Consider the following 17,178-nt stretch of genomic DNA (forward strand, 5'->3'; position numbering starts at 1 on the left):
GCCCAAGGGTTTCCAAAGGGCCACACAAGACGGTTGAACGCGCGTGACTGTTGGAAATGGGAAGCATTCGTTAAAGGCACAGGGTGCGAGCGGGAGAGGACTATCAAGATTTCTAGACAAAATGGGCAGCATCAAGTCGTGGACAACATGGGTGAACGCCAGTCTTTCCCACACGACAACAAAAATGGCATAGTAACAACCGAGACATCAAAACTGGACACAATCACATTCGACACCAAGATGTTTCATGCGAGGAACAAACAGTGCAGTGCAATCCCTTCATTAGATGAGGTCCTACTCATACAATCCCATACTACTTATGTATGTCTCTTTCCATCCCAAATACCCCACCTCATACTCATGAGGCATCCATCATCCATCCATAAAAGAACCCATTTCGTTCTTTGTTTTGCGCGTTCAGCAAAAACAAAACTCCAGACGCCTTTCAATGATGTGGAAATCCACGCCTGCCTACCGTAACCCGTAACAAAAAAGTCATTGTTGTACATGACCTTCAGGGGATTACTATCCAACATACAAGATTTGTCCGCCCGCTCCGCCTGTGTGACGTTATCCTTCTGTCTATACCAGAAGTTTATGAAAAGAAGAAAAAAAGAAATGCGTGAGGGGGTATTAGTCGTTATAAAAAGACAAAAAGAGCAGAGAAATCAGCAGCAGCGCAAATGACAAGACGCTCAAAAGTCCTCGTCAAAGGCAAAGTCGCCGCCATTCTCGTTCTTGCTCTCCTCAGCAGACTCCTCAAACTTCTTGGTGCTGTTCATGACACCGGCCTTCTGGTACTCGCCGACACGCTTCTCGAAGAAGTTGGTCTTGCCGCCGAGGGAGATGTTCTCCATGAAGTCGAAGGGGTTGGTGGAGCGGTAGATCTTGTCGTTGCCGAGAGCGACAAGGAGACGGTCAGCGACGAACTCGATGTACTGCTTCATGAGGTTCGAGTTCATGCCGAGCAGGGCGCAGGGAAGAGCCTCAGTGAGGAACTCCTGCTCAATGGTGACGGCATCGCGGATGATGTCCTCGACGAGCTGCTTGCTGGGTCTGTTGTTGAGGTGAGAGAACAGAAGGCAGGCAAAGTCGGTGTGGAGACCCTCATCACGGGAGATAAGCTCGTTGGAGAAGGTGAGACCAGGCATGAGGCCGCGCTTCTTGAGCCAGAATATGGAGGCGAAAGCACCACTGAAGAAGATACCCTCAACAGCAGCGAAGGCAACAAGGCGCTGGGCGAAGGAGGCATCCTTGTCGGAGATCCACCGAAGGGCCCAGTCGGCCTTCTTGCGGATGCAGGGAATGGTGTCGATGGCATTGAAGAGGTAGGTGCGCTGAGATGGCTCCTTGATGTAGGTATCAATGAGAAGGGAGTAGGTCTCGGAGTGGATGTTCTCCATCATGATCTGGAAGCCGTAGAAGCAGCGGGCCTCGGGAATCTGGACCTCGGCGCTGAAACGCTCGACAAGGTTCTCATTGACGATACCATCGGAAGCGGCGAAGAAGGCGAGGATGTGGGAGATGAAGAACTTCTCGTCATCGTTGAGCTTGTTGCTCCAGTCGTGGAGATCCTTGGAGAGATCGATCTCCTCAGCAGTCCAGAAGGAAGCCTCGGCCTTCTTGTACATTTGCCAGACCTGTAAGGGTTTTAATTAGTACGCGTGATCCAACTTGAGAACGCGTCAAAGTCGCGTCACATACCTCATGGTACTTGATGGGGAACAAGACGAAGCGCTGAGGGTTCTCGGTGAGGAGCGGCTCATCGAGGAGCTCTTGCTTTGGTTCTGGGGCAGCGACTGTCTTGATCTCCTCCTTCTTGTTCTCAAACTTGGCATCCATCTCGGCCTCGAGGGTGGTGAGGTCGGCATCGAAGGGGTTGTTTTCCTTGTCGGATGGGGCAAAGTTGAGCTTCTTGACGGGAGACTCCATCTTGAAGGCGTCAAGGGCGGAAGCAGCCTGCAAAAGTAAAGGATGTTAGCTTTGTGGGCGCGTAAAGTAGCCGACGCGTGGAAAGGTAGCTAGCTACTGACCTGCTTGGAAGGTGTGATTTCGGCGGCCATTGTGAAGATAGTTGAGGGCTGAAAGATGGGAGGTGCAAAGGCCACAAGAAGAAGAAATAGCAGAGGCAATTGCTGAGTGACGGCTGTGGCGGGATTGAGAGAGTTGTTGTGAGTGTAGACAAAGAGAATTTCTCAAGCAAAATATGGGCGTCGCGAATTCTCTTAAATGCTGCACGTCGGCACGCGGCCCACTTTACTAAATCTGCATGGCAGGGATACGCGTCGACACGCCTGTAGTCTCTTTCCAGGGGGCCCAGGCACTTTGTGCGGCGTCACTGATGCCCTCCATCAACACCAGCCTCTCATTTGGTTGTTCCAAGAGGGGCATCGCCGGGCAATCCCACCAGTCCCTTGCTCCCTGTTCCTAGTCAGCCCTCTCGCTCTTATCAGATCCATCATCAGCCGCGCCATTCAATGCCTGTTCCAGCGGCCTGTTGGGTGAGCGTTTGTCAGAGTTTATTTATTCGGATGCACATTGCAACAATTTCACCATGGACCCCACCATGACACACTCGGGCCCATCCTGCCTGGAATTGAACCAGCTGGGCTTCCACTTCCAAGAATCCTAACACGCGAACTGTTCGCAGCTCCGACAGGTCCCGATCTGTCCTCCTGGAATCGGCATACACTACGGTTCCCCTGTTGCAACTTGCAAGACTTTGGCCCATCCTGCTGTTGTCCCGTGAGCAGCCATGGACCTCTTGGGCAGAGGTGGGGTTGAAAAGATTATCAGATGGGATCCTTGACCAGATCAAACTGGGAGACGCGTCAAATCACGTCTGTCTCGCGGCTTCATTATTAATTGATTTTGACCCAGCCCTGTCCCCGGTCTTGGAACATTGAGACCTTTTCTCGAAGAATACATATTCCCGCTGTCTCGCAGACGAGGAAAACTATTATCATTCAAATGCCCATTGCCTCTGGGTATCCTGATGCAGTCTGTTTCCCAAAACTCCTCGCTCATGAAAAGCAACAAATGAAATATAAAAACACATCGCTTCAGCATTGCCCTCCTAGCACCATATCCAAGCGCCCCTTGACACCTCCTGACGTCACCTGGGCAACTACACTATCTCCGACCAGCCTTCCCACGATTGTCTCTGGGGTCCTGCTTTGGTGTAATCTGACGACCCGGAAGGCCTCCCCCGATCGGAGCTCGCGGTGGTGTAAGATTCCTCACAGGAGCTACCAGTGCACTTTGCGGGGCCGCTGTCATGTCCCCTGTCTGCCGTCCAGAGCGTGCCGGCGTTACGGCGGCTGGAGTGGCAAGCGATGGCATCGTACCCGTTCTTGTGACCCCGGTTTCGACATCCCGATCCCCCTCGGCCCCTGCAAGTTCGTCCGGCATCTCGACAATACTGCCCGTCTCTGGATCCTGAACGACACCAGCCTGGAGCGCCTTTGCCTTTTCCGTCAAGAAAGCGTCGAGCAGCCAGGCATTCTTAGTGTTGGCTCGGTAGAATACGTCCGCGATGTCGCCAATGAGAGGGATAAAACCGATTGCCAGATCAAGCATGATGTTGGTGAACATCATGCCATACAGACGCTTGGGAAGACCACCATCGACCTTTGAGGCCTTCTTGATGAGAGCAAGAGCCATGAGGAAATCTGCAAAGTCGCCAATGCTACAAAACATTTGTTAGCCCATGTTTGGTCACACAGAGACAGCTGATGATACTTACACAGGAATCAAACCGATGATGGCGGACCAGCCGAACCGGATGGGAATGCAGCAACAACTGAACCCCATGTCCCAACGATAGGCTCTTCGGCGGATCTTTCTGAGAATATTGGCGTCATTCTTGGAAAGCCCTTGGGGAATAGGTCTCTCCTGAGTCTTGTACTTTGCGACCTTTCCGTTCTTGTAGACCGGGACTTTTTCGAGGTAAGGGTTCTCCGAGTTGGTATTTGTCTTGTCCTTCCCCAGCTTCTTGAGAGCCTTCTTCTCCAGGATTTTGATGGCCACGTTCATGGTGATTTGCGGTGATCGATGTCGATCAAAAAAAAAATTCAAAAGAATGTTTATGAAATAAAAGAATGGGAACAAAACACACAGAGCACGAGAAACACAGAAAAAAACAGAGGCCGAGAGTTGATATAAAAGTCGACGCTTTGTTGCGGGCTCCGGCGGCTGTCAAGTTGGCCTCCGGCTGGTTGTAAGTGAGGTATTGGTCGCGGCAGGCTCTTTGTCCGTTTCAGGTTCGCGCTTGTCAGACCCAAGTTGGAAACGCTTTTGGCGCCAGAGTCAACGAACCAGAGGGTCGGGATGTTGGTCTGCTGTACTAGAGAGACAAGAAGCGACAAGGTCAAGTAAAAAAGCACCAGCTGGACCGTGGCAGCTCCCATCTTGCTTTATGTCTGCTGGCTGGCCCATGGCTCAACATCTAGCCCGGTGCATCAAACGTCTTCTTGTTTCCGCGTGATGACGTTCTTGGGCGACCTCCCTGCAGCTTCAAGGTGTAACCCCTGCTCAGCGTGCCCGTGTGGCGCGAGACTGCCACACACTTGTGTGTTGTGGTAGGCCTCTTCCAGATGCACCATCTTGTGCGGGGAGCGGGGCATTGCACCGCCACATCCACTCCTGGCAGAAGCTTAACTGAGCAGGATGTGGCGTTGAATCCCTGGACTGGTGGGGTGAATTGGGCTCTAGCCACAGTTGGGTTCTGCGAACATCTCCAGTCTGCGCCAGTGGAGACAAATCACTGCCGTCCACGTCTGCACACGTCTCTCCCCATCCCATTCAAGATTCCATGGTTGACCTGCCGATAGCGTTTGTCGACAGCTCCCGCCCAATCCGGCCACACACCTGAGCCTTTTCTCTCACCTTCCTATCACTGCTTTGCTTTGTATCTTTGCAAATTTTCTCTTGCTTGTCCATTCTAGACTCTGAAGCGCACACATTGCCTTGCGGTGGGGAAACTCTTACCTTTGCGATTTGGCGGTCCAAGCCTGAACCTGCCGAGCCAGTCCGCCAGCGAAGCCCTCGCCAAACAAACACAAATCGATCGACCAGAAACACAGACCACTTCCTTACCTCACTCCGTACCCGCAAACACCTCCGACCTAAAACCGCAAAGTAGTTCCCACGCAACCTGGACTGCCTTTTACGCTGTTGCTGCCCTACAGACGACCACCCCTCAGGAAACCAGGCTGTTGATATGCCACACCACAGCACACTGTCATGGCCGAAAACAAGATGCAGCTCGAAGATTGTATGTATCTTTTTTGGTACCGCTCTGTTGGATGACACCTGTTGACCTGTTTGCCCAGGGTTGGACGACCTTTGTGTCCGATTCATCATAAACCTGCCCAAGGAGGATCTGTCATCCGTGGCCCGAATTTGCTTCCAGGTCGAAGAGGCACAATGGTTCTACGAAGATTTTATACGTCCGCTGGACCCTACACTCCCATCGATGTCGCTCCGAAGTTTCTGTCTTCGAATCTTCCAGCACTGTCCCCTGCTGGCCTCCTTCTCGGCTGAAAACCACATGCGAGCGTTCGAGGAGTTTCTCCAGTACAAGACCAGAGTTCCCGTCAGAGGAGCTATCCTGCTGAATGAGGCCATGGACTCGACTGTGTTGGTCAAGGGCTGGAAGAAGGGCGCCAACTGGAGTTTCCCCAGAGGTAAAATCAACAAGGACGAGGATGACTTGGACTGCGCCATTCGAGAGGTCTACGAGGAAACAGGTTTCGACATCAGGGAAGCTGGGCTGGTGCCTAGGGATGATGAAGTGAAGTACATCCAGATGTCGATGCGGGATCAGCAAATTCGACTCTATGTTTTCCGGAATGTGCCCATGGACACCAACTTCCATCCAAAGACCAGGAAAGAGATCAGTAAAATTCAGTGGTACAAGCTCTCTGAGCTTCCCGCGTTTCGGAACCGCAAGGGGAATCAACAGGATGATGCCGCTGCGGCTTCGAATGCGAACAAGTTCTACATGGTGGCTCCTTTTCTTGTCCAACTCAAGAAATGGGTCCAACAGCAAAAGCAGAAGGACGCAGCCCGCGGATCGCATGTACCTGTCCATATTCCTATCGAAGAACCTCTCACAGAGGATGACCTCGGTACCCAGACAGAGCCTGTTGCTGGGCCCACAGAGAGCATCGAAACCATTGAAGGGGCGACGGCTGAGCTTCAGCGTCTTCTCCAGGTGCAGCCTCCCCCTAGTGGGACACATGTGAACCCGCACCCTGCTCCGGCGGCGACAGCCAACAAAGGGAACGCTCTGTTGGCCCTTCTTCAAAAGAATACTGAGACCGAGGCGGCTCATCTTCCTCAAGGGTATCACGAGCAGCCCCAGCATTATCAACAGCTGCCCCAGCAACATCACCAACAGCCTCCGCAGCATCAACATCAGTATTACCAGCAGCAGCAGTACGGTAACCAAGTCCCGCACACGCCGTTGGAGCTCACTTACACGACTGCTCCGGAGCCGCACACTCCGCACCATCATCATCCAACCAATCGGTTACCTGTACCACCTAATCAGCCGCCGCCCAACTTCCCTATCCAGCCTCACGGGAATCAAAATGTCTCTCAAGAATACTTTACACAACAGCGGGTCCCCCACCAGATGCCTACCCAGGCCTACGGGGATAACTCGTACATGGCTGGCCCGCGTCCAGTGCAGAAGGAACCCGTTCTTCTCCACCCGCAGCCGTTGCCCCCCCAGGTTCAGCAATCACTTCTCACCAGAAGCATTCTCCAGACTCCCAACATTCCAGAGACTGCCCACCACAATGGTATGCAAGCGCCGCAGGGAAGCCACCATTCGATCCCGGTCCAGGGGCAAGATGGGGCTGGTTATCAGAATCAAGGAGCACCTCGAAAGGCTGCTCCTCAGCTGACACATCATCACATGTCTCTTCTGAATGCTTTCAAGAGCAATACCTCCCGTACACAAGAAACAACGCCGGTGGCTACCCCTCAAAGCGATGTCGCTCCCGCGGGACAGCAGCACGCTGGCTATCATCCGTCTGGACAGGGCTGGCCCAGTGCTCCATCCCATACACAAGCTCCCAACCCAGCTGCGCAGTATTTGCCGCACCACGCGGCGAATGTTCCTCAGGGTTATGGTGAGCGGTATGGGCCTCAGTCGCAGCATGCAGTGGCTCCACAAGTGTCACAACACGCCACCGCAAACCCAGTTGTGGCCCCAAGGCCGTCGCAATCAACGGAGTCGCACCGCTCGGCGTTGTTGGACATGTTCAAAAAGCCAGGCCGTGGAAGTCCCCTAAGCAACGAAATCACAAGATCGTCCATCAAGTCGGACGGTGGACGGCCAGGATATGGGTCCAATAATAGCCAGCCATATGGCGGACCTTCCAATGCGGAGGCCATCGCCCGAGCTGCTGAAGCCAATGGTGCTCCCGTCCAGATGAATCCAGAGCTCAACCTTCCATACAGGGCCGTTCAGATCCTCACTCGGCCCAAGCAGCCCGAGTCGGCCCAAAGCAATGACTCGATGGACTCGCAAATCCATCGTCTTCAGAGACGCTTGAGCCCCCAGAGGAAGGATGCCAGGAATTCAGGCTCTGGTCTTCCGTCTCCGCGGGACCGCTCTTTGTTCCATCAGCTTGACCAGGAAACGAAGAGGTCCCCCCAGCTCCCGCCAGCCCAGGCGGCCAGCCTTCCATACGGTCAGCCTCAGCCTCAGCGCCAGTCGCCGTACGCAAGTCCTACTTTCCCGCCTCAGCAACCTGTTGGTCCGCCCCAGCAACTGCAGCAGCATCAGCAATATCAGCATCATCAGCGTCAACCTAGTGGCAACGCGGACCAGAAGCAGAAGTTGCTGTCGCTTTTCGGAAAGGCACAGCCCTCGCCCACTGGGCTTTCGGCCAACGGCAAGATGAAGGAGTCCATGGTGTATGATCAAGTCCGGTCTACTACTCCCAGATCGAGAGTTGCGTCTCTTGCGTCACAGGGCAACGCCGGCGGCATGGCTCCGTCAGTCACAGGCGTGGAGAATGTCCATGCAACCGGCAACAGTAGTCGGGTACCGAGCGCAACCAACTCTCGCCGGGGCAGCCAGACACCCATCTCCCCGGCCGATCGGAACTTTTTGCTTTTGTATTTGGAGTCGGTGTCTAATCAGGCGCGCTCCCAGACATGATATCGGGGTTTGAAGTAGGGCATATGTTGTTTTTCTGTTTGTTCTTGGGGACTTTTAGTGTAAAGGGATTTTATATGGTGGTGAGGATTTTTGTGATTTCTTGCCAACAGCGAATGGTGGTTGTAATTTGGACCGGTGCATACATCAAAGCGAAATTTCCATCAATGGTTTACATTATTTGCAGCGGTTGCTGCACAAAGGTGCTTATGAAGCAGGCTCTTGCTAGCTAGCTACTTAGGTTATTGAAAGGATACTTGTATTATGATGACTCTGGTTCTGGATGGTGTTTGGGTCACTTTCTCAGTATAGTGAGTTGGCGGTTGTGTGATCATTTGGCTGTGTGTTGGTGTCGTGAGGCACGCAAGAAAGTGGTCTGATGTTCTAGTTGGAGAGGGTGTGCTCCTCCACGTAGAACAGACCACCCCACGAGCTTGGGGTTTGCTTGGCTGACCCCCCCTTTTTTTAATGGGGAGCGGGCTGAAGATGAAGTCTCGCCACGGCTGTGATGAGGAGTCAGGATGGATCATACCACTTTGTGGGCGTGGCTGGCCGTGTCGCCGTTAGTGTTTTTTTTCCTCCTTTTTTTTGTGAGTGTGATGGATGTTGGAGAGGGAATTGTTGGGATGTAATGAGGAGAGAAGAGGTATAAGATAGGGGCAAGGTTCGTAACCTGGAGTTTGTTTCGCCCATCTCAGGACTGAACTTGGCCTTTCTCTTCATCAAATTGACTTGGTTATCTAAGATATCTCGAAGATCGAGGGCAGCATTGAGATATTGCTGTTGAGGCTACACATCAACCAACCTCACTTACAACATCTACCTACTCAACCAATCTACGATATCGCACCCAAACAAAATGCTCTACACCCCCACCCCAGACACTCTCTACCACACCCCCCCTCACCACATCGATCCCCTGGGGTACTCCCGCCTGGCAATCATAACCGGCTGCTCCTCCGGCATAGGCCTCGCCACAACGCAACTCTTTCTTTCTCACCAGTTCCAGGTCGTGGGGCTGGACATCGCACCGTTTGACTACGACCTTTTGCGGGTGGAAGACCACGGTAGATTTCATTTTCATCTAGGGGACCTAACCCTCCCAGGACAGATAGAAGAAGGTGTGAGAATTGCTCACCATTTTGGGTATGTCTTCCCCCCCTCGCCCCCCCGTTTCCCCCCTTTTGTGTTATCACTAATGCTTGTTTTAGCGGGAGAGTTGATGTGTTGGTCAATGTAGCCGGCATCCTCGACACCTTCTCCTCAGCCGACACCCTCCTCGATCCAGACTGGGACAACGTCATCGCCGTCAACCTCACCGTCCCCGTGAAAATGATGAGGGCCGTGATTCCTTACCTCAAACAGAGGCCGGAAGGGGGCGTGATTGTCAATGTGGCTAGCACCGCGGGGAGGAGTGGTGCTGTTGCTGGGGTTGCATACACAGCTTCAAAGCACGGGCTGGTAATCCCCCACCCTTTTCCCCCCCTTTTATATCCCCCCCTTCCCCTACTTCGTTTCCCAACCCAATGAAAACTGACGTGAAGTACCGGGCCAGATAGGAGCAACAAAAAACGTCGCCTGGCGCTTCCGCAACGAAAACATCCGCGCCAACGCCGTCCTCCCCGGCTCAGTCGACTCCTCAGTCGGGAACAGGATAACAAAAGAACAAAGGGTTGGTCTGGAGGGGTACAGAGCTGTCGAGTATGTTCAACCTCCTCATTATCTCATTAAACAAATCGACTGACAGTGACAGACCAGTCCACGCCCTTCAGGCAAACCCCATCGCACCGCTACCACCCATCACCGCCCTCGAGGTCGCCAAGACGATCCTGTTTCTGGTAAGTGATCAGGCGAGGACCATCAACGGGGTTGAGTTGCCTGTTGATCGGGCATGGGGCGTTGTGTGGATGATGCGTATAAATGCGGTTTTTCCTTGGGTTTTGGTTGGTTCCGGCGGTTGTGTTTCTTTTTGTCCCATAGCAAGTTACTTTCCGTAGTCAGCCAAACAGTTGATATATTTCTCGAGTACTGCATCTCATCAGAAACTGGAGAGCATCGACATCAGGAGATCGCGATAAGCTAGATACAGGGTAGCCCCATCCCACCCTGACGTAGCGAAACAACCCCAAGCCCCACCTGACAGATGTGGGGAAGGTGGGGAAACTCAGCCCTATTCTGACCGTTCCCCCAACTTCTGGTCACCTGAAGACAGATAGATGAATTACTACCAGAACACAATGAGTGACAGGGTCAAAGTAACATTGGCTACAGGTGTCAGTTACTACTGCTACACTAGAAACAAGGTGCCAAGTGACACCGTCATAGGTTCCTCTACAATCTTGCCAGACGTCGCTCAACAATGTCTCTTGTATCTCCACTGAACATAGGGGTAAGACGTAACCATGGGTATCTCCAACGCTGGTTACAGCATCTCATAACTTTTCAGACCAAACAAACGTCCCAATTACAATCTCCTTCTGCAAATGACGAGCCCGTGGCCAGGTCAGGCCACCACTAAGGGAGTCTTCTTAGACCGAAACCCGGGTGGCGCGTTCTCCTCGTCCTCAGAATCGTCGATATTCAAGAGCTGGAAGCGATTGCTGACCGATGATTGCCTCTTTGGCTGGGGAGCTTCCTTGGTCTTCAGAACCATGGGGGCTGGGTAAGGGTGGGCACACTGATCCACGTCGAATTGAATTCTTCTGCCTTTGTACTTCCTGTCCAACATGTTAGCCTCCGCTAGGGAGAATCTGCGTAATGAAACATACATTCGGCTCAGCATGCAGGTGCGAGCATAGATTGCATTGTGCACCGAGTTGAGCTCGATATGACAGTTTCCGCCGATGAACTGTATCTTGATCACTACCAGGTTGTGGATATGATCCAAGTCTTCGCGAATCACCTCCTCGGTATGTTGACTGGCGTAGTTCATGATGACAAGGTTGCGACTGGCCCCGCCCGAGATTTTGCCCGCCACATGGCCTGGCAGCACAAACTGACGCTCGTTCCACTTGACTTCGACCTGTCCTCATGTTAGCAAAAGTCAACCTACTCAAAAACCAAGTTGCCTACCCTCTTGTTTCTGATATACAAGTCATTACGACGACAATAGCCATAGAATTTCTGAGCATCGGCCGCATGAAGAAACGAGATGGAAGCTGAGCGGTCGTGAGAGCGAAGATACACGTCTAAGAGCTGGCCGCCGCGCACGGAGTTTGTAATATCAGAATGAGTGGTACCCTCGGCGAGATGTACGATTTGAAGGGTACGATGGCAGTTGCGCTCGTACTGGTGGCGCTTCACTTCCTGAGGTGGTCCTGTGTAGTTTGCGCCAGGAACAGGGGACCCTTCTTCGATTGAGACATCTTCGTCCCCCTCGTCCTCCTCGTCATAGTCTCCTTCATCCCATGTCGAAGCGGTCTGCTGTTGGTACTGGCGATGAGAACGGTGGCAGGGATGGTCGTAGGAATGGCCGTAGGAGTTGCTGCTGGAATCAGTATGCGAATGGGAGTGCGAATAACCGTTTCCATGTTGGTGGGAAGAGGCATGATGACGCTGCGTCGTCGAAAATGAGGAGAGACCAACACCTCCATGGTCCGTAGTAGAGGCGTGTGTATCCTCGTTATTCTCGGATTGGAAAACCTCATCACCTTGGCTAAGGAGCTGTCAAACCGTTAGCAACCCGTAACTCAAACTCAATGGCCTAGGTGGGGACATGGGCTTACAGCTACTGTAGCCTCGTCTACGCCACCACGTAGGAGGTTGCGCTTGAGGTTCTCTGGAAAATAACTTAGCTTGGTTTAACTGATAGATATCGCAATAGATCGCACCATATTGTCTTGCAATGGACTTGAGCTGGTCATATTCAACCTGTGAAACAGACAACGAGTCTGGAGCATTGATGCTCTTGATGCGAGTCAGAATGTTTCTTTCCCTATGTCAAGTGTCGAATTAGTGTGTCGAATTTAACTTACAAGCTGAACCCTAGAAGCGGGAGATGCAGGTCAGCGTTAGGTGACAACGTTGGTGAACGGTTTCCCAAAGAGTCGGGTTCGGAATGTTGCGCGGATAAGGATAAGGCGGTAACAGAAACACAAAACATACCTTTGCAAGAGGAGATCAAGATCGGCACGGGCGATGGTGACCGTGTCAGAAGAGGACGACATTTTGACGAGAACTCAGAATTCGCAGACTGAGGGTATCGGGAGCTTGTTAAGCGCAGAACCAAAATATTTAAACAAAGTATTGGTTGGTGGAAGCTGCCCGCGCCATGATATGGACCCTGCTGCGAGCTCTTTCCTTTTCATCCAATTCAAAGTGAACTGACTTTCCCACTGGGAGCAGCCTCCAACTCTCTCCCCAATCGCACGCTTATCTTCACGTGTGCGGTGTGAATGATGCAGCCAGCTGCTTCCCAATTGCTCACCATCTCCGGGCTTAGCGTCAAAGTATCCCGCCATGGCCACCGCTTTTTTGCCTCTCTGTTGTCTTTGGGCCTGCAAATGATGCCATGAGGCTGGCTGGATGTCCCGCCATACGGCTGTCAGTGAGTGAGTGACTTCGGGATGATGAGATGGCAGCCGTGACAGCCAGATCCAGAGGCTGGGGACCAGGCGTTCATGGCTTCATGCATGTCATTGGAAAAAGATGGGATGACATGGACACTGGCCCATACCTTCCCTTGAAAACCGTTGGACTGGCTGTGACAGTTTTAAGTGTTTACATGGCACGACTGCAGCCATAATATTTAGACTGACTGGAATGTGTGAACAGCAGGAACAGCATGACTGACAGCTGCAACCACTTGCGCCATCCAGTGCCGTACAGGAGCAGAGGCACAACGATTCCTGATATTGCCTCTTCACTCCGAAGCCACTGATCCAGCGCTCGGCCATTGCTTGGTCTCAAGTGCGATGTCCGGACGGCGGGGTTTTGGGCGGCGAAGTTTCACCTGAAAAAGACATCTCTATCATGCTGCCGGTACTCGAGCGTTGCACGGCCAACACTTCAACAGCCAACGTGCAGAGAAGAGGTGCGGAGATGCGAGGTCGATGGCCGACAGACCACCGACTGGTTGGTCCCCACAGTTTAAGCATCTTGGCGATGGTGATCGATCTGCGGTGGAAACAGCAAGAAGATATACCGGCATACGGCCAATTGTCACCGGCGAAGGAGAGATCACCTTGGGTATTTATACGGTTACGATGTTAAACACAACGATCAGGATATTTTTAGCTGTGCACCTGGACACGAAGCCAGGATACGAAGGAGCATAAAAAAAAACGCCAGGGTTGAGTGGGTAACGCGGTCTCCTGTTCTGTCGACGCCACTTCAGGGCTCCCGCTAAGCCCGATGCTGCAACCTGTTAATTGGTTGCAGCATCGAGTGGAGTCGCTCGCTCGCCGGCCTGTCGTTGGTCGTGGAATGCACGCAAAGCCTGGAACTCCAACCCTCGACTTTCTCATTCCAGCCGCCTCCCAACTCCATCGTGCCTTGAAAGCGCTGCCTTTTTTTTTTTTTGGCTTGTTCCATCGTTTTCTGTTCCTTGGGCAACCGGAACCGCACACTCGCTTTTCTGAACGCTCGCTACTTTTGTTGTCTAGCTGTCCCAAGTGACGCCTACTCTCGCTGAACCTTCACGCACATACCCTACCTGGCCAACCCTCGTTACTTTTACTCCACGCCCGTTTCGCGCGGGTCTCATTTTCGGCCAAACCGCCAATAGGGGTTACCCGCCGTGGCCCAGCAAGCAAACGCCCCCGTACCACTTTGAGAGAGACACCCGACGTGAACACCGGCACAAACACCACTGCGACCGAGCCTTTTCTCCGACGTTGAACAGACATCTTTACTTTCGCTTCCCTCTTCTCGGTACCTGGTCGATCTGGTCGCCTGCCCCTCGAGCATTTTCAGACGCGATCGATCCGAGTTTGTCAACATGAAGTTTTCGTCGGCCGTTGCCCTCTTGGGCCTCTCCTCTTCAGTCTCCGCGCTCGCATGGCCCGGTTTCTTGCCAGAACTTGACAGTCTGGTGGTAAGGCAGAACAGTGATGGTACGGAACACCCCAATTGCCTCCTCATTACTCGGCTGCGGCTAACAAGGACATGTAGAAACGACCAACTCCCCGAAGCCAACAAACACACCCTCGAGCAATGACAACAACAACGAAGAGGAGGAACAGAAGACCACAACGGGCCCAGCCACACCACTCAGGACGAACCTCAACACAGCCGGCATTTCGCAATCGGGCAAGGCCACAGGCAGCGCAGCACCGAATGGCACCACTTCCGGCAAGCCCCGCCAAACCGAATTCAATCCACAAGACCCAGCCGGCGCCGTCGTCATGATCACCCCTTCGGTTATGGAAGGCTACCAGCTGTATAAGATTGGCGATTACATCACCTGGGCCTGGAACTACACCAACCTGCAAGGAACTCCCACCGCCATCGACGTGCTCGTTACCAACACCGTAGCCAAGCAGACGTGGACCCTCACCCAGAACATGACGTTTCAGGAGCAAGGAAGTTACACTTGGGACACGGGCGCATACGACCGGACAGCCGTGGCGTCTCCTCTGTTGGTGGAACAGTACACCCTCATCATCCACGATTCTGACTCGGAGCCCACTGGCCCGGCACCTGCGGGCATGCTTGCGCCCTTCAACAGCTTCAAATTCGGATTATACACCCCCAAGGTCTATACCCCCATCAGCGACGGCTGGAAATGCGCCTCTTGCAATGGTGCGGGTGGCATGTCGATTGACAGCAAGGCCGTGGCTGCCGCGGGCGTGATGAGTGTGATCACAGTATTGAGCTTCACGTGGTTCGTGGCTGGGTTTGGTGGGTTGATGTAGATGTGTCTGTAATTGATCTGAAAATGGTTGATTGCGTCACGTCGTACAGTGGGAGGAGCAAAAGAATAAAATGAAAAGGGGGGCGAGATCTACAGTGCTGTAATGTCTTTTCCAAAAGAGGTGAGGAATACTTACGCTTAATATAGGAAGACAGAAAAGTGTAATTTGGTTGGCTGTTTACTTTTTTCTGTCTTTGGCACAAAGAATTGGTTCTATTTTTCGGGGCTGGGGGCGTTGGCTAGAAAACATGTTTTTCGGTACGCTTGATTTGGTTTCGAAAAAGTCGAAAGCAGAAGCGGCAGAGCGGTTGAGTTGTTGACTAAGGGGATGGATTTCTCATTTTCACCTGTATCTGTTTTTTTGGACATCTCACACACATTCATGGCGAGCTTTTTCCGGAAAGATGACGACTTTCATGCATACATACATATATTTCAGGTAGCTTTAATGACGAAGGGTATATCTTGACTTTTCTGTCTTGTCGGTCTTGTTGATACTGCATTATATATACAGCCGCCCCCTTTCCACGGCTTTTTGGTATCCATGTGTCGCAGTCTATGTTCATTAGTTGCTATTACATCACATCATTATTCTCGTCCATGTAAACCACCTCCTTCTCACACCATCCTCAAAGCAAACCCACCCCCCCTCTCCTCTTTCTCCCTCCCAGCAAAAATCCCACTAAAGTCCACCGCCCCCAAATCCGCCGCCTTTTGTCCCCTAACCGGCGCATTGGGCGTCTCCCTCTTCCTCCTCCTCTCCTGGCCCGCCTTGCTCGGAAAAGTAGGAAACATGGCCTCCTGCTTCGGCTTGGGGTCCTGCCGGAAATACTCATGCTCCAGCACCTCCCTCGCCGCCGGCCTCCTCTCCGGATCCAGCGCAAGCAACCCATTAAACAACCCCACCCCCGCCGACGTCAAAAGCGGAAACTTTGTCCTTATCCTCGAGTTCGTCGATCCCGGTGTCGGGTTATTCGGCAACCTCAACCCCCTCGCGTTCGGCAGCCTCCGAAACGAAGGCCACGACTCCTCCGAGGGCAGCCCGCACAGCTCAAATATCCGCGTGAGCTCGTCCACCTCGTTCCTCCCCTGCAGAAGCGGCTCCCTGGCCAGAAGCTCCCCAAAGATACACCCCACGCTCCAAATGTCAATCGCGCTGCCATATGTCGTCGCCCCGAGCAACAGCTCCGGGGCACGATACCACAGCGTAACCACCAACTGCGTCAGTTTCGGCGGCGGATCGCCCACATATCTCGACATGCCAAAATCCGCAATCTTTAGCTGGCCCCTGTTATTCAACAACAAATTCGACGTTTTGAGATCCCGGTGAAGGATCCAGTTGTCGTGTAGATACGCCACCCCGGAGCAGAGCTGCAACATCAGCGTCTTAACTTCTGAGGCCAGAAACGGCTCGGGCATGTCCTCGAGGATAGACTTGAGGTCGTGTTCGAGGAACTCGAGGACGAGAAAGATGGATGGTTCCAAGGGGGTGGTCGAGTCGGAAACCACTACTTCCAGCAGGGGGACGATGTTCCTGTGGGAGCTGTTTCGCAATATTTGAATCTCTCGCAGGCCGGTGACGGGGAGGCCGGAGCGGTCTTTCGGGTCGGTCTTGAGGCGCTTGAGGGCGACGATTTTGGAGGTGGAGAGGCAGCGGGCGCGGGAGACCCAGCCGTACGCGCCTTCCTCGATGTCGTTCAGCTTGTCGTAGTTTTCCACGCTGCGGGAGCGGGAGATGGTTCCGGGGGTGAAGCGGAGGAGGTTAGTGGTGGTCGGTTCTTCTGGGGGGGCTCCGTTGTGTGTTTCTTGTTGTTCGGGAGAGACCCGTCTTCGTTTTGGGGGAGGGCCGTTGGGGCTTTCTTGTGGTTGTGGTTGCGGTGGTTGTTCTTGTTGGGCGGCGGCGGCAGCTTCGCGGGTTTTTCTTTCGGCTTCGAGTTTGCGCGCCTTTTCGGCTTTGAGGCGCTTCTTTTCCTCTTTTTCCCTTTTCAATTGCGCTTCGCGCAGGGCGTCTTCTTCGTCGTCTGCCCAGCGGGACTTGGCTTTGCTTGCCATGGTGATCCACTAATGTCTAGGAGACTGGATCGGGATAAAAATTTGTGTTACTGGAGGCGCTGGATATTGTGTCTTGAATAAAGGAAGTGCTGTTTTC

General features: G+C 53.0%; 7 protein-coding genes across 7 annotated transcripts; 3 read left to right on the top strand and 4 right to left on the bottom strand.

The window, feature by feature from the left end:
• Positions 1 to 208: 208 nt before the first annotated feature.
• RNR2 (Ribonucleotide-diphosphate reductase (RNR), small subunit) lies at positions 209 to 2,063 on the bottom strand (the record flags this gene model as incomplete). The annotated part of the gene is made up of 3 exons (XM_062882659.1): positions 209 to 1,640; positions 1,705 to 1,959; positions 2,034 to 2,063. 3 exons carry the CDS (start codon positions 2,061 to 2,063, stop codon positions 696 to 698), a joined length of 1,230 nt encoding a protein of 409 aa, XP_062728723.1. The 3' UTR covers positions 209 to 695.
• Positions 2,064 to 2,358: 295 nt separating this feature from the next.
• DCP2 (mRNA-decapping enzyme subunit 2) lies at positions 2,359 to 8,179 on the top strand (the record flags this gene model as incomplete). Its single annotated transcript, XM_062882661.1, has 2 exons — positions 2,359 to 5,275; positions 5,334 to 8,179. Exons 1-2 carry the CDS (start codon positions 5,245 to 5,247, stop codon positions 8,177 to 8,179), a joined length of 2,877 nt encoding a protein of 958 aa, XP_062728724.1. The 5' UTR covers positions 2,359 to 5,244.
• On the bottom strand, positions 3,133 to 4,471 carry QC761_711100 (uncharacterized protein; the record flags this gene model as incomplete). The annotated part of the gene is made up of 2 exons (XM_062882660.1): positions 3,746 to 4,471; positions 3,133 to 3,688 (listed from the first exon to the last, which is right to left on the bottom strand). Exons 1-2 carry the CDS (start codon positions 4,033 to 4,035, stop codon positions 3,133 to 3,135), a joined length of 846 nt encoding a protein of 281 aa, XP_062728725.1. The 5' UTR covers positions 4,036 to 4,471.
• Positions 8,180 to 9,035: 856 nt separating the features above from the next.
• QC761_711115 (uncharacterized protein) lies at positions 9,036 to 10,209 on the top strand (the record flags this gene model as incomplete). The annotated part of the gene is made up of 4 exons (XM_062882662.1): positions 9,036 to 9,322; positions 9,388 to 9,637; positions 9,732 to 9,877; positions 9,930 to 10,209. 4 exons carry the CDS (start codon positions 9,036 to 9,038, stop codon positions 10,171 to 10,173), a joined length of 927 nt encoding a protein of 308 aa, XP_062728726.1. The 3' UTR covers positions 10,174 to 10,209.
• Positions 10,210 to 10,414: 205 nt separating this feature from the next.
• QC761_711120 (uncharacterized protein) lies at positions 10,415 to 12,964 on the bottom strand. Its single transcript, XM_062882663.1, is given in 7 exon segments — positions 10,415 to 10,893; positions 10,945 to 11,198; positions 11,249 to 11,839; positions 11,902 to 11,965; positions 11,982 to 12,110; positions 12,281 to 12,696; positions 12,934 to 12,964. The coding sequence occupies 6 exon segments, from the start codon at positions 12,340 to 12,342 to the stop codon at positions 10,680 to 10,682; spliced, it is 1,314 nt and encodes a 437-aa protein (XP_062728727.1). The 5' UTR covers positions 12,343 to 12,696; positions 12,934 to 12,964; the 3' UTR covers positions 10,415 to 10,679.
• Positions 12,177 to 15,613, top strand: QC761_711130 (uncharacterized protein). Its single transcript, XM_062882664.1, has 3 exons — positions 12,177 to 12,726; positions 12,950 to 14,229; positions 14,288 to 15,613. The coding sequence occupies exons 2-3, from the start codon at positions 14,115 to 14,117 to the stop codon at positions 15,028 to 15,030; spliced, it is 858 nt and encodes a 285-aa protein (XP_062728728.1). The 5' UTR covers positions 12,177 to 12,726; positions 12,950 to 14,114; the 3' UTR covers positions 15,031 to 15,613.
• Positions 15,253 to 17,081, bottom strand: QC761_711140 (uncharacterized protein; the record flags this gene model as incomplete). The annotated part of the gene is made up of 1 exon (XM_062882665.1): positions 15,253 to 17,081. The coding sequence occupies one exon, from the start codon at positions 17,079 to 17,081 to the stop codon at positions 15,648 to 15,650; it is 1,434 nt and encodes a 477-aa protein (XP_062728729.1). The 3' UTR covers positions 15,253 to 15,647.
• Positions 17,082 to 17,178: the final 97 nt, after the last annotated feature.

Source organism: Podospora bellae-mahoneyi, chromosome 7 (assembly GCF_035222275.1).
Source record: "Podospora bellae-mahoneyi strain CBS 112042 chromosome 7, whole genome shotgun sequence".
Classification (NCBI taxonomy): Eukaryota; Fungi; Ascomycota; class Sordariomycetes; order Sordariales; family Podosporaceae; genus Podospora; species Podospora bellae-mahoneyi.

Excerpts from the sequence above, each read along its gene's own strand:
- QC761_711120 (XM_062882663.1), bottom strand. The coding sequence starts at position 12,342 with ATGTCGTCCTCTTCTGACACGGTCACCATCGCCCGTGCCGATCTTGAT. Across the intron at positions 11,840-11,901 it reads TAGACGAGGCTACAGTAGCT|CTCCTTAGCCAAGGTGATGA; the intron begins GTAAGCCCATGT and ends ACGGTTTGACAG. Across the intron at positions 10,894-10,944 it reads ACCTGCATGCTGAGCCGAAT|GAAGTACAAAGGCAGAAGAA; the intron begins GTATGTTTCATT and ends CATGTTGGACAG.
- QC761_711130 (XM_062882664.1), top strand. The coding sequence starts at position 14,115 with ATGAAGTTTTCGTCGGCCGTTGCCCTCTTGGGCCTCTCCTCTTCAGTC. Across the intron at positions 14,230-14,287 it reads GGTAAGGCAGAACAGTGATG|AAACGACCAACTCCCCGAAG; the intron begins GTACGGAACACC and ends AAGGACATGTAG.